The sequence below is a fragment of the Rhea pennata genome, unplaced genomic scaffold, assembly GCF_028389875.1.
Source record: "Rhea pennata isolate bPtePen1 unplaced genomic scaffold, bPtePen1.pri scaffold_32, whole genome shotgun sequence".
NCBI lineage: Eukaryota > Metazoa > Chordata > Aves > Rheiformes > Rheidae > Rhea > Rhea pennata.
The window spans coordinates 4,107,872-4,123,285 of record NW_026907679.1 but is presented as its reverse complement, the minus strand read 5'-3'; the positions used below and the strand labels follow the sequence as shown (position 1 = coordinate 4,123,285).

At 50.3% G+C, this 15,414-nt stretch overlaps 1 protein-coding gene across 1 annotated transcript; it reads right to left on the bottom strand.

The window, feature by feature from the left end:
• Positions 1–578: 578 nt before the first annotated feature.
• Positions 579–1,427, bottom strand: LOC134154601 (olfactory receptor 14C36-like; the record flags this gene model as incomplete). The annotated part of the gene is made up of 2 exons (XM_062601278.1): positions 579–715; positions 893–1,427. Coding segments are annotated over 2 exons (672 nt in total), but the record flags the coding sequence as incomplete, so codon positions are not given.
• Positions 1,428–15,414: the final 13,987 nt, after the last annotated feature.

Here is a 15,414-nt window from a genome sequence, read left to right as displayed (position 1 = left end):
TGTGACATCACTTGGTTTTATGAGTCTCCACTCACTGCCCATCCCAGGCACGTACTCTCCCTGGAGATCCTCTGTGCTCTCCAGGTGACTCCATATTCCCTTCCAGAAGGACAGACATCTGTCACCAACCCTGTAATATGTGAGGCAGTCCTCAGCAGATACTTCTTGACACTCTCTCTCTCCAAGGGTACTGGGCACCCACAAGTGAGGGCTCAGTCCAACCCTCATTCCCTAAAACATCACCTCTTGCCCATGGAAAGCCCAAGCACAGCAACAGGGCCTTTTAGGGTGCCATTCCCTGAGTGCATTCTTCGTTCCTGCTCTGGAGGCAGATCCCAACCTTCAGGCACAGTCTGGAGAAAATCCCCTTTTATTACCAGATGCTGCTTGGGAGGCCAGCTGACAAAGTGTAATGCAGATTTACAGAAAGCCTCTTGGTCAGACAATGAGGTTTGTGCCTCTGGAGAAGTGATGAATTCAAACATTTGTGTACCAATATAGTTATCACAACTAGAAAATGAAAAGCACAAGAGTTGCTGAGATAAATTGGAAATCACTTACGGAGAGAGATTGGCAGGTTATTGCCGCTGAACTAGTACCAACTGAATCAGTTTCTTCAGTGCACTCTTGAGCTCCTTGTTCCTAAAGCTGTAGATGAGAACATTTGCTCCTGGAGTTATCACCGCGTACAGAACAGCCACCACTAGATCCTGAGCTAGGGAGGAGAGAGGGAGGGGCTTCAGGTAGGCAAATGTGCCAGTGCTGACAAACAGAGATAGGACAGCCAAGTGAGGGAGGCACATGGAAAAGGCTTTGTGCTGGCCCTGCTCAGAGGGGATCCTCAGCACAGCAGTGAAGATCTGCACGTAGGACAGCACAATGAAAATGAAACATCCAAAAACTACAGAAAGAGTAGCCACAAACAACCCAACTGCCCTGAGGTAGAAGTCTGAGCAGGAGAGCTTGAGGATCTGGGGAACTTCACAGAAGAACTGGTCTATGGCATTGCCTTGGCAGCGTGGTATTGAAAATGTATTAGCAGTGTGCAGGACAGCATAGAGAAAACCACCACCCCAGGCAGCTGCTGCCATTTGGACACAAGTTCTGCTGCCCATGAGGGTCCGGTAGTGCAGGGGTTTGCAGATGGCAACAAAACGGTCATATGCCATGACTGTGAGGAGAAAACACTCTGCTGAGCATAAGAGAAAGAGGAAAAAGACCTGGGCAACACATCCTGTGTAGGAAATGACCCTGGTGTCCAACAGAGAATTGACCATGGATTTGGGGACAGTAACAGAGATGGTGCCAATGTCAAGGAGGGAGAGGTTGAGGAGGAAGAAGTACATGGGAGCGTGGAGGCGGTGGTCACAGGCTACGGCTGTGATGATGAGGCCGTTGCCCAGGAGGGCAGCCAGGTAGATGCCCAGGAAGAGGGAGAAGTGCAAGAGCTGCAGCTCCCGTGTGTCTGCAAATGCCAGGAGGAGGAACTCATTGAAGGAGCTGCTGTTGGACATTTTCTCCCTCAGGACATGGTGAACTGTCCTAGGAGAAAAAAGACAGTGACAAGTTAGGATAAACATTTCAAGAAAAATAAATAAATAAAGCATTCCATTTGTCATTAATAAACACCACATTGCTTCTCTCTTTACTGGGAGGCCATCTATGCAGTTCCCTTGCTTGAATTCCGGTTTGTGCTGTCAGAGCGTGTTGTGAGGAGCAGGGACACTTGTGCCCTGTGGGCTCCAGAGGAGTCTGTCCTGCCGATTAGTAGGGCGTACATGGGAATGAGAGTGAATAGATCTGATACTTACAGTTTCTGTTGAATATAATCCACTCCTCAAGCAGAAGAGCTTTTCAGTGTCTTCACTCCTGATTCTGAAGGATGTGAGTTGCAGAAGAAATTTTCAGGTTTTATATATGTGTGTGTGTATATACATATATATAAAATACATATATATGTACATAAAATATGTACATATATACATATATCTTCATACTGATATCATTTTGTGATGCCCCTGTCATACCTGAGGAGTGTTCTTGAAAGGTAACAGTTACTGGCATTTCTACTGTGAGTGCTGAGAGCAAGGATTCACTATCACCTGGTGCAGAGTGACAACAGCTAGTCTGTCTATTAGCCTTGATCTCAGCCGTCCTGTGCTGATGGTGCTTTGAGCTGCAGGATGATCACATTCATATACTACCCTAAAAATAAAAACAGCCACTGTTGAGAGCGGAGGAGTCCACTTTCAAAATGCAGATCTCCAAAATTTTACCCGGTCTCAGGGCACCAGAGGAAGGTCTCCACACTTTCCTTCTGGCCAAAGACACATATGACTCTTCAGCTGCCCATATACAGCCTCTCACCACCATTTCCGTACTCTTTGCATCTCTGCATCCTCTTCATTGGTCTCTCGGATATCACAGAGATGCTATGAGACAGCTGTGCCCTTCTGGAGAGCAACTTTCAGCCTGAAAGGACACCACAGGGAAATGGTCAAATGTCCCAAAGATGGCCTCTCCTTAGAGGGAGAGTCAGCTCAATCCCCAGCCCCAGGGACTGCATTTCCTGGAGCCACACAGGTCTGAAGGGGTCTGGGGCAACCTCACTCTCATGCAGACCCATCTGTTGCACAACTTACAGCAGTGATGTGTGAACTGTGGCTGAAAAGCCTCAATCCCAGTAAGTCTGAGAGAAAACCAGGAGCAGCATGGCCAGGAGTGGAAACAAGGAGCAATATTATGATCCTGCTGCCAAGGGAGGGAAGGAGGGAGAGAGAGAGATAGGCACTCAAGAGAGCCTTCACTTTACCCAGCTGGGCACGCCACTTTACAGAGGGAGGCATCACAGGACAGTCACTCTCAGCCTCATTGTCCGACAGCAAGAAATGAGCCCAGGGCAGGAGAGATGTCTCTATCCTCTGCCTTCTGTCTAGCTGCAGCAGAGGCAGCTTATGCCCAGGACTCCATGGCTGTCAGGGCAGAGGCTCTGGTGGGTGAGAAAGGAGACAGAGGGGGCTTCAGAGGAAGGAGTCTACATTCAGAGGGACTGGTCATGACTTGCCCAAATCCATTTTCCCATGACATTTCTGTTAGTTCCCTCTTATTCTCTGTTCATCTCTGCTGCCCCGACCTGTCCCTGCTGGCAGCTATTTCTCTGTCCCAATCTCTTTTCCCTGTTGGTGTTCACATACCCCATCCCACCCTCCGTGTTCTCAGTTCTGCCCTACAGAAACCCTCTGAGACAAGGCACTGGCCAGGGACATGTCTCTGCTAGCAGGGCTCATAAACCCTGATGAGGCCATAAAGGTGATGCTGGTACTGTTTTTATGATGATGTGCAGATGAAGCAGCTTGATGTTCCTTGCAGACCTATTGATCTCTGGAGTGAAGGTTTGGGAGTCCTAGTTCCTTACCAAACCAGAAAACTCTTTTCTTTTTTCTTCCTGCCAAAATTTGGAGATTGAAAGTGTAGACACAGAGGAAAGCTCCTCCCTTTTAGTAGTCTTTTTTTCATCTTCCTCTAAAACCTCTTCAGACAGATCCTGTACATAAGCTTGAGAAGTGAGCAGCCCTGACCCTCACAGCACCCCCCCCAACAGAGAATGAACCTGCTCTGCTGGGGATCAGTCCTCCCACTCAGAGCTTCTCCCCATAGTGCCATGGGGAGTTTCCTGGGCAGACTGAGTGCTGACCCTCGCAGGCAACAGAGTCACTTCCTTCGGCACACAGCATCTTGTGGCACAGGGACACTGCTCTGAATTACCGCCTAGGGTAGACCTGTGTGGACTTCAGCTTCACACCCCTGCAACATCCCTGGGAGAAGGCAGCAGGATGCTCTGCCCCTGATACAGTGTGGCAGGGAATCCCTGCTCTGAAGAATCTCCTCCTCTGCCTCCACACTCCAGGAGCCAGGAAACCAATCTTTATAAAGCCTATCAGTTGTGAGATAGGAAGGGTTTAGAAGATCACTCCAGGAACCTCAGTAGCATTGCCCTACAGCCAGAGACTCACTGTGTCAAGAGCAGTGAAGATTTCTCCCACAAGGAGCTCCTCTCTGTTCTCCCACTCCAGACTGCCTTTCACTTTTCTCTCTTGCCCCATCTTATGTCAGCAAGAACAGGCAGTGCACAGAGTCCTGCTGCTCTTCGCAGAGGAGCTGCTCCTGGACACATCTGCCTCTCAGAAGTGCGGCCGGGTTGCCGTGAGCTCCCTCCATCCCAGGAGCCTGACTCCACTGGGTAATAGAAGCCCAGCTGAAAATGTGATTTTGTATCTCTTTTGTACTCCCTCCTCCTGGGAAGTGTTCACTGAAATAGACTAAAATAATCACTGATGGTCTCTCTATAGAGTGAAGAGAGGCTGATTCCAGCAACGTAATTGTTTCATCAGAGGATGGTTATGTATGAGAGGTGGAAATGTCCTACTCTAGAAGACCCAATTTTCATCTCTTAACTCCACAGGACACCTAGACAGTGAAAAGAAAGGGAGGTTCAGGTGGTGATTGAGATGAATCAATCTGAACAGTTCCTGGGGTGATGTGGAATTCAGCTCCCTCCTGCAAACTCTGTAAACAAACAGGAGGTGGGATTCCCCTTGCCAAAGATGAAGTGTGCAAAACAGAGATGTCTGCATGCAAGCTCCTTTTCTAAGCTCCCAGGATAATCAATGGAGAGGGAGGATGGGAGTCAGTTGCTCACACACAAACACCTGGAGAGATCTGAAATGGCAGAGATGGTCCAAGGCATGTACCAGTGTCTGCTTGCTCTGATGGAGCAAGTATGAGACCTCAATACTTCTAAGCATCAGGTGGGGGCCAGGTGGGAAATTTCCTTGGCCATCTGAAATGACTCAAGATGTCTACTACAACGAGAGCTTCACTTACTATGAAGGCGAAACACATGCAGACGCTAATGCTACAAACAGTTGATGTAAAAGGAAAGGTGCTGGGGGATGTGGAAATAAAAAAGGGCCAGTGAGAGAACAGCAAGAATGCAGGGAGCTGTGCCACCGGCTGCACAAGGAGCCAGTGGAGAGTGTTAGTTGGGGTGAAGATTAGCAGGCAGAGCAAGAGGGGTGGCCTTGGAGTGGCTGTGTGCTCTGGAGTGCCTGAAGAAGGGCAGCCTGTGCAAGAGGCATCGAGTGTAGAGCTGGAGAGAGGAAACTTGGTGGTATTCCCAGCTCTCAGCTGCCAGGCAGGCTCCAAAGCTGAAAGCAGAGGCTTGGAGGCAAGGCCATGGTGATGGCTGTCCCTGTGGAGACTGCTAAGGCCTTGTGCTGGAGGTGCCCACAGTGATCACCAGGGCTTGATGAGCAAAGTTCCCATGGTGAGCAGAAGGGCTTTGTGATGGCAGTGGCATGGTGCCTACAAGGCCATTGTGATGAGGTGGTCTCCATGGGGCCTGTGTCCCTGCTGACATAGGTGTTCCCACCATGAGGAGAGCGGATGGAACAGGAGGCAGCAACTGCTCTTGGAGTCTGCAGCAGTAAAGCCTGAAGCAAAGACGACATTCAGTAACTCTGCCTTCTCTGTAGCCTTCATCATCAGGGCACCCAATCCATTCAGCAGTGGGCCCACATTTTCCGCAGTCCTCTTCTTGCTGCCGATGTATTTGAAGAAGCTGTTCTTGTTGTCGCTGACATCTCTTGCCAGATTTAATTCCAAATGGGCCTTAGCCTTCCTTCTCGCATCTCTGCACACTCTGAGAACATTCCTATATTCCTCCCAAGTGGCCTGTCCCCTTTTCCATATTCTGTGTACTTTCTTCTTCTGTTGGAGTTTTGTCAGGAGCTCCTTGCTCACCCATGCAGGTCTCCTGCCCCCTTTGCTGGACTTCCTTCTCCTTGGGATGCACCGCTCTTGAGCTTGGAGGAAGTGATGCTTGAATACTAGCCATCTCTCTTGGACCCCCCTTCCTTCTAAGACCTTAACCCATGAGATTCCTCCAAGTAGGTCCTTGAATAAGCCAAAGTCCACTCTCCTGAAGTCCAGGGTTGCAACCCTACTTACTGCCTTGCTTCCTCCATGTAGAATCCTGAACTCCACCATCTCGTGGTCACTGCAGACAAGCTTGACTCTAGCCTTCACATCTCCAACCAGTCCTTCTTTGTTGGTTAGGACAAGGTCCAGTAGGACACTCCTCCTCAGTGGCTCCTCCACCACTTGTGTCAAGAAGTTATCATCAGTGCTCTGTAGGGGCCTCCTGCTCTGGTTTCCAGTTATCTTTGCTCTCCTCAGCCACAACATTGTGGTTGTGTATCCTGTGAACTACACCAATCGTAAGAGCAAGATGAGGCAATGCCTGGACCCCCAGCAGGGACACAAACACAAACACGAGGCGCACTGTGGTTGATACTGAGCATTTATTACCTCTGTGTCTAAATGAGGATTTCCCAGCAGCTTCCTGATCGAGTCAATAAAGGTGTGGGGGAATCCAAGGGAACTCTCAGCATCGGTCCATGCTGAGGAACACTGCAGGGGGCACTAGAAGGGGTTTTTATGTACTATATACATGCACTGTAGACGTACTGAGCTCACCGGTAATTCTGATTCAAAGCCCAGGTGTAGTACCACGCTGGCACAGGCCCAGCTGGATGATCACGACTAGGGGTCAACCTGCCTTGTTGATGCTCCTTTCCCACAGAACAGGCTGGATACCTTCCATCACCTGTCTTCTTGACATTCCTCTGCATTTTCCCATACACAATGCCTCAGAAAGACTGCTGTGGCAGTTCCTCTTCTGCCTGGGATGCCTCCAGAGATACAGACAGCAGTGGCAAGTGACAGCAATGGCAGTGCTTTCACTCTCTGAGAAGCAGTGGACAATAAGCATCTTCCAGCTCCCGGTGTCCTCTAAGCCCCATCGACTGAGCCGACCCAAAGAGGCCAAGGCAAGCAGGCTTGCAGGGTTTGTTGCCATACTCGTGTCGCACTGCTGGGCACTGCTAGCCTGTGCATGCCTCCTGTGGGAAAGGACAGGGACACCGCCCACCACTCTCAGCAGCCATTCCTCTGAGAGTGGAGACTGTGCCCACGCATTTCCTGTTGGGAAGGCAACAGGCTGAATCTCACACCTGATGCAGCCCTTGTGCAGCCACAGGATGCCGGAGGAATTTGTGTTGGAAGAGTTCTCTGGAGGTAGTCTGACCCAGTTCCTGCTCCGAGCAGGCTCAGATTCAAAGCTGGCTGTAACCTTGGTCCTTCAGAGACTGTAGTCATTCCTCTGGCAGGAGGAGAAGGCTGTTGAAGTCTTTTCCAAAAGCTCCCCATACATAGCTTGTTCAGTGCCAGATGCAGCACCCAGTCAACGCAGGAAATGGCATATGAAGATATGCTGTCAGCATGGTTGTACAACATAAGTGTCATCACTCTCACTCAACCCCTTGAGCACCCAGTGGTCCCCTGTTGGGCCCAAGAAAGATTTATTTCCCCCCAACTCTAATGCGTCTTTTGGATTTTTTTCCCCCCATTCTCTGAAGACCTTCATGTGTGTGCAGGTTGCAAGAGGAAAGGGATCAGGCAGTGCTGGTGTTCCCTGGTGGCTTGAGCCCCCTTGAGTACTGGACACAGTACTCGAGATGAGGCCTCACCAGGGTTGAGGAGAGGGGCAGGATCACCTCGCTTGACCTGCTGGCAACACTCTTCCTAATGCGCCCCAGGAGACCATTGGCCTTCCTGGCCATAAGGGCACATTGCTGGCTCATGGTCAATCTGTCATCCACCAGCACTCCCAGCCTTGCACCGACAAGTGTCTGCACAGAGGAGACCTCTGCAGTTATCTAGGGTTTTGGGGATTAGTTTGGGTTTTGGCATTTTCCAAGGACAGGATCAAAATCATGTTTCTGCTGTGGGTTGCTCTCCTCATAGAAGCAGGAGGTAGGACAATACAGAGCAGGACGCAGCCTTCCTCCATTGGCATCAAAGCAGGCTCGTTCATTTCAGAAGTCCTCAGCTGGGTCTGGGGTCCTTAAAATAGTGATCATAAGCCAGAAAACAGTAAATATGTCCTTATCACACATCCATCGGAAGGCTTTCTTGAGGACCCTGGTGCATGCTATGCTCCAAAGCCATGGATGAGGCCAAGTAGCAAACCTGGGGGAGTTTTCCCATTTCCCATGAATTATGCCCAGCTTTCCTTCTGGCTGGGCGTGCGGAAAGCTATTTTCACTCTTCAGTTGGGCTTTTCAGCATTGCCTCAGGGCAGTGCTTCTCTCCTGAGTACAGTCCATGGTACCTGCAAGCATCCTGGTTCTCTCAAGGGACTGTACAGTCCTGGCTCCCTGCATCTCCCACATTTTTGACCCTGGGCTTCTCAGGACGTGCCCACATGCTGCAGTGTTGCTGCCCAGACTCCAGTGCAGAGCCTGTAAGGCAGTGCAGTGCCTCAGCACCTGCATTTTGGCTCATTCAGAAATCTGGGAGGTGACCGGCTCCCACCTCTGCAGCTGCTGGAGCTTGGGAACATCCCTACCACCAACCTTCCTGATCCTCCTTGTCTCAGCACAGGCTTTTGTAGAGCAGCACAGCACAGTCAGAGATCCCCAAGAGCAGCACGCCCCCCAGCATGGCCCAGGACCCCTCAGGAGCTGCATTGGCTCTCCATTTTCCACATCCCTTGATTAAATGGACAATTTCAACCATCACCTTTACAGCACTCTGGTGGACATTGTAATTTTCCATTGTTTCCAGTTTTCCTCCTCCCCTTACTCTTGGTTCATTCAGATAGCGAGCTGCTGATTTGCCCTTCAGGGAGCTTTATGCTTGCTCATCTTTCCCTTTAGCCGTGTCCTTAATTGTGATCATATCTATCATTTCTTATCTCTCCAAACGGTTTCTAGTAAGGCTGTCCCTTGTGGAATGTGGACCTCATTGGAGGCAGCTCAGACTTAGCATAGTGTGGAGGAGTGTATTTTTTTTTATGAAACTCTGTCATGCTTTATTCTTTGTTTGTTTGCAATTAAACAAAATGTAAAACCTCTACGTCTGTCTGCAACTAGTTGTTTAAGGAAAGCAAGTGGGAATTGGGGCATATGAGCTGTACAGTTGAGTTAGAAAACTTTGGTGGGAAAAGTTTGGCTTTAGCAAGAGTGATGGAAGTCCCAGGTGGCTGATGAGAGCAATAGTAGGGTTGGGGAGATGGAGAGGAAGACTGTGTGAATGATGCCTGACCACTGGGACACTGCTTTTCCTACATGTCTGGACTTCATTAGGGGACACTCTGGATCAGTATCGACTGGAGAATGTTGCTATCACTTAGTCTTTAACTTGAAAAATAATAATGATAATGACAATAATAAAATTTTTAAAGTAGAAATACTTCCATGCTGTTAAAGTCTCCTTTCCTGAAACCTCTACAATTAACCATACAAGACTAGAAGAAAATTCCAGAGAGAGACGAGGTTCCCCAGGGCTTTTTTGCATTTTAATGAGCTGCATAGTGTATTTGGTGCTGAGTCCACCAACCTCAGCTACTGAGAGGAGACTGAACAAAACATTCAAGTCAAAGTCAGAAGCAGAGCCCAAAGTTACACACAGCATTAGTGGGTCCCACTGAGGGCCGTTAGCAAGAAAGACTCCCCAGGGACTGATTAGAGCAGGAAGTTGGAAGCACTGATTACAGGTAGGCGAAGGCAACGTGCAGGTGACTCTGATGCCGAATCTCCCCTTGACGTGTTTTATCAAGCAAAATGGCCGATCGCAGACACCCAGCTCCTGAGAAGGGAGATCCTTTCCCCTATAAGTTGCCCAGGGCTGCTCCTGGGGCACTGTGCAGGTGGAGATGTGCAAGCTCAAGTGCCCAACCATGACACAACACCTCCTAGGGTCTTCTGGTAGGCAAGGGGACAGTGAGGTCATGAAGTCTCCTGGTAGGCCTCAGTGACAGAGACAACAGCCACAAAACAAAGACCTCTGCTCTTTCAGGCTCTACTGCATGCCAGTGCCCTCCACTATCTCCACCAGACTGTCCTACAGTGTCCCACACCTCCTGCTGGGTGCCTGCAGACTGTAGATATCCAAGATGCTTCCCCACCTTGCTCCCACGTCGGGATCTCCCTCCCGTTACTTATGTCTCCCTGTCCTCACTGACTGTTCCTTGAAACACAGAGCCAGGGGCTGATCACAGAGTCCCTCTGCGTGAGCTTTTCCACCACAGCACTGCTCTTCGAGTGACACTGATTCCTGTTAATGTCTGGTTTGAACCTCCCAAGCTGCAGATTGTGACTCTTTCCCTTACTTGTGCTGCTTCTCACTACCAAAACAAGTGCCTGGGAGACCCATTCAGGGACACACTACTCCAGGTGTCATCAACCCAGGGCTGAGCTGTGGGGGAATAATGGCTCCCCTTGTGTGGGTGGCCACACTCCTCCTCATGCAGCTCACGGTCATTTGGCCTTATTCGCAATGACTGTGCCTCACTGGCTCATGTAGCATTTCTCATAACACTCAGGCCCCTCCCCTCAGGGGCACTTCCCAGCTGATAAGGTCCCAACCTGCCCTGAAGCATGGAGTTACCCTGCCCCGGGTGCAGGAGTAACCCTTCTCCTTGTAAAACTTCATGAGGTTTCTGTTGGCTGAATACACAGGTTTCTCAACATCCTCCAGAATGAAGCTCGGGAACACGAGCTTGTAATGTGCATGTGCAGAGGGCTCAGGCTGACTTGTGGTGCCTCTAAGAAGGTAGCAACAAATAGAATTGCAGGACAGCACAAGTAATAAAAGGAGGTTCTAGTTTAATGGAATTCCTGCCTCAAATAGGACTTAACAGGGCAATAATCTCAGAAATACCAAGTGAGGGTATAAAGCAAACAAAACCAGGGCCAATGGGGATGAGTAAACATGGGTGGGATGTTTATATGGGAAGGTATTGTCTCTTGTCCTTGCAGCATGGACCATGATAAATAGCCTTGCTTCATCTTCTTCAGGGCCTCCTCTTAGGTACTGGAAGGCTGATATTAGGTCCCTCCAGAGGCATCTCTTCTCCAGGCTGAACAAGCCCTGCTCACTCACAGATCTAGTGCTCCAGCTCTGAGACCACCTTCGGGGCCTTCTGCTGAACTTGCTCCCAGTTATCACCATCTTTATAGGACCAAGGAGCCCCAAAGTGCATGCAGAAGTGTACACCTGCTCTAAAGGAGTGAGTAATAGAGAGGGGTCACCGCTTCCACCAATCTCCTGTCTGTGCTCCTGTTCACAAAGCCCAGGACACCCTTGGCCTTCCTTGCTACCTGGGCACACAATTGTCTCATATTTTGCCTTCTGCCCACCAGGACCCCCAGGTCCTTCTCAGCAGAGCTGCTCCATGACAGCCTAGTCCCCGGCCTGTATCTTTGCAATGTCTTGGTCTGTCCCAGGTGCAAGAACCTGGTATTTATCCTTGTGGAATTTCATGATATTCCTGGCAACTCATTCCTCCTGCCTGTCCAGGGCCCTCTGTCCCATGCAGACAGGCATTTTAGTGCACACTACAACTTGCGCAAGGTGAATCTCATGTCCTGTGAGTTTGTGGAGTGCATGGGAGGGTCCTGAATCACACTCCATCCCAGGGGTTTCTCAGTGGGCATTAGATATATTGATTCACTCCTGTAAATCAGTCCCTGAAGCATAAGGAAACGAACTTCCTTCTTGTCCTGGTGCTGGTGTCCTGTCTTCTTATGAGATGGGAACAGGGCCTTCTAGAGAGAGACATTTCCACCTCTCTTGGAAAACTGTTCTGTATGAGGCAAACTGCAGTGTTCGACTCAGTTTCTCCCCATGGTTTAGACAGGGACCATTGGTGATTACTTTAGTCTACTTCAGTGGACATTTCTCGGGGGTGACCTCTTGGCCTTTCAGCAACTGGCAGCCCTGGAGCCCGAGGAACATCGTAAGGGTGCACAGCAGACAGCGAAAGTCACATCTTTCACTGATCTTCTGCTGCTAAGCTGGGTCTGGCTCCTGGGAGCACAGGACCCATGGCAGCCTGGCAGGTGTTACAGAGAGACAGCTCTGTCCAGGAGCAGCTCCTCTTAAAGGAGCAGCAAGACTAAGGGCACGGCCTGCAGGCACCAGCATGAGATGAGTAACTCAGAAGCTAAAGACAGTTGGGAAAGGGAGGACAGCTGAGAGCTCACTACAGGGAGGAATCTTCACAGCCATTGACACAGTAAGTCTCTGGTTGCAGGGCCACATTGCTACTGTGGTTCCTACTGGGTTCTTCTGGATCTGACACCTTCCAAAGCTGAAAGGGTCTCTCAGGGCAGCTCTCCCAGCTTCTCCTGTGTGGATCAGGTGGGGCTTTAGAGCAGGCATTCATTGCTAAGTGATCAGAGGGACAGGACATCACAGCTACTTCCTTCCAGGGCCAGTGCAGGGATGTGAAACCAGAGTGCATCCAGCTCCACCCAGCGATGTAATTCAGAGCAATATCCCTGTGCCTCAGTGTGCTGTGTGTCCAGTGGAGTGACTCTGCTGCCCTCCAGGGTCAGCGCTCAGCCTGTCCAGGAGACTCCCAACAGCACTGCAGGGAGAAGCTCTGCGTGGGAGGAGTGACCCCTGGCAGGGCAGGTTCATTCTCCTGCTGCGAGGGTGCTGCGTGGGTCAGGGCTGCTCTCAGCTCCAGCTCACCCCAGAATATTTTCAATAGGCCTTTATTAGAGGACAATCAAGGCAGGGACAGGGGTTACCTTAAAGATAAGTGCTTTCCTGGGCCTTGCATTTTCCTACTGTTTGCTAAGTGCTGGCTGGGAAAAGACCTAGGAGAGAAAAGGAGCTCCCAGGAGGAAAAGCTCCAAGCAGTTAAGATATGATGAGTGAATAAGAGGAAATGAGAAGCATAAATGTTGTGTGTGTTGGGGGGAAGGGGAATTTGGAGACCTCCCTGTCATCCCCTTCAATGCAGACATCTTCCTCTAACTAAGCCCCCTGTCTCTCCTCTCCCACAAGCAGAGCCTCTGCCCTCAGGGCCTGGGGTCCAGGGCATGAGCACCCTCCTCAGCAGCCCGAGCTCCAGCAGAGGAGAGGTGCAGTTCTCCTGCGATGTGCCTATTTCCCACTATGCAACAAAGGAGTGGGAGCAACTGTCCTGTGATGTTGCCATCTGGGAGGTCATGTGCTCAGCTGGGTGAGGAGAAGGCTTTCCAGACTGCTTGTCTGTCTCTCACCGCTTTCCCTTTGGTAGGAGGGTAACAGTATTCCTTGCTTCTCTATCTCTCTGTGCTGCTCTGGTTCTTGCTCTCATGCTCTATGGGCTGAAGGAGGGAGTTCAGCGGCATTTAGGGCATTGACCCTGTGGGTCCTGTGTGGAGCTGTTTTCATAGCAGTTTCATTGCAGGGGCATGTGTCCAAGTCCTCTTCCACCTTTCCAGGCAGCAAGACATCTCATCTGGTGGGGGAGTGATCTGACTCTCCTGTTGTTAGCACTCTTGACTGTCTCTCTGGGGAGTCCTGCCAGGCTGCAAGCTGCCCTCCAGAAGAGCACAGCTTTCCTGTATCATATGAGTGAGAGCTGAGAGTCCTTGTGCCCTTCATGTGAGTCAGAAACCTCACCAAATGCTCTGAAGAGCACTCTCTCCATACGTGGGCTGAGAGGGAGGAACTTGGAAATCTTCACTTTGAAACTGAACTCCTCCACTCTCAACTCCATATCATTTCTTTCTTAGAGTAATTTGGGTGTGACTGTCCTTTAGCTGAGAGAGGTGCAAACACTGAGCAGTGAGGGGCAAAACTCATGCACAGACCAGACATACAAAGTCCTCATGAGCCCTTTTTTCCCCTTGGGATACACGAGAGATCATGCTGAGAGTACCTTTAATGCCAAAGACTTCTACTGCATCAAAAAATGTTCCCATGGTTTGATGGAGGCATCCGAAAACTCTGGAAATACAGAAACAGACCACTCCACTGCAGCCCATTTTCTGGAGAAAGCCAGTGTTTAAATGCTCACAGTCTTTCTACAAAATGAGTGGAGGTAATTGCTACAAGATGTGTACCCCAGAGTGACTCACTTCCACTGCTGCTCCAGGGCCTGGAGAAAGAGTGAAGGAGGTAAACTGACATGAGAGCAGGGACCATCTCACTGGGACAAAGACATCTGGAAAGTGTTTGGTCAGCCTCTGCCTTCACTGCACTGTTTCTCTCCCTTGGCAGAGTGAGATGAAGGGACACAGTGCCTCCTCAGCAAGTTTGCTGATGATACCAAGCTGGGAGGAGTGGCTGACACACCTGAGGGCTGTGCTGCCATTCAGAGAGACCTGGACAGGCTGCAGAGTTGGGCAGAAAGGAACCTCATGAGGTTCAACAAAGGCAAGTGCAGAGTCCTGCACCTAGGGAATAGTAACCCCATGCACCAGAACAAGCTGGGGACTGACCTGCTGCAAAGCAGCTCTGCAGAGAAGGACCTGAGAGTGCTGGTGGATGAGAAGTTGACCATGAGCCAGCAATATGCCCTTGTGGCCAAGAAGACCAATGGTCTCCTGGGGTAAATTAGGAAGAGTGTTGCCAGCACGTTGAGGGAGGTGATCCTGCCCCTCTCCTCAGCCCTGCTGAGGCCTCATCTTGAGTCCTGGGTACAGTTCTGGGCTCCTCAGTACAAGAGAGACATGGAGCTACTGGAGAGAGTTCAGGGTAGGGTTAAAAAGATGATCAGAGAGCTGCAGCATCTTCCCTATGAGGAATGGCTGCGAGAGGTGGGCCTGTATAGCCTGGGGAAGAGAAAACTTAGGGGGGATCTTATCAATGTGTATAAGTACCTGAAGGCAGGGTGTCAAGGGGACGGGGCCAAACTCTTTTCAGTTGTCCCATGTGACTGGACAAAAGACAATGGGCAAAAATGGAACGACGGGAAATTCTGCCCAAATGTGAGAAGGAATTTCTTCACTGTGAGAGTGAGGGAGCACTGGAACAGGTTGCCCAGAGAGGTTGTGGAGTCTCCTTCTCTGGAGATCTTCAAGGCCCGCCTGGATGCAACCCTGTCTAACATGATCTAGGTGACCCTCCTTGAGCAGGGGAGGGGTGGACTAGATGATCTCCAGAGGTCCCTTCCAACCTTACCAATTCTATGATTCTATGAGAGCTGGTGTGACTGATCCAGATACAGAAACCCCTGTTCCTGAGGGCAAGGTCTGGAGAGATGAATCCCTCACAAGGATCTTCTTTCTCAGAATCAGCTACCATGTATTTGTCTTTCTCAGAGAAAAAAAGACATTATTCCCACTGAGTCACCGTACATAGTCCTCATCACTCAGCTCATGGTGCCCATTCCCAGGTATCCCCAGCAAACACACAAAGCAGTCTGACACCTCCATTTGCACCTCTGAACAGAGCAGAGATGACTCCTGTGCAGCCTATGGACAGAGGCCCTGGCACTGCATGCTCAGCATGAACCAGAGGTCAGGAAAGGGCACTGAACGAATGCAGAGGGGAGAGAAAGTATGGGGA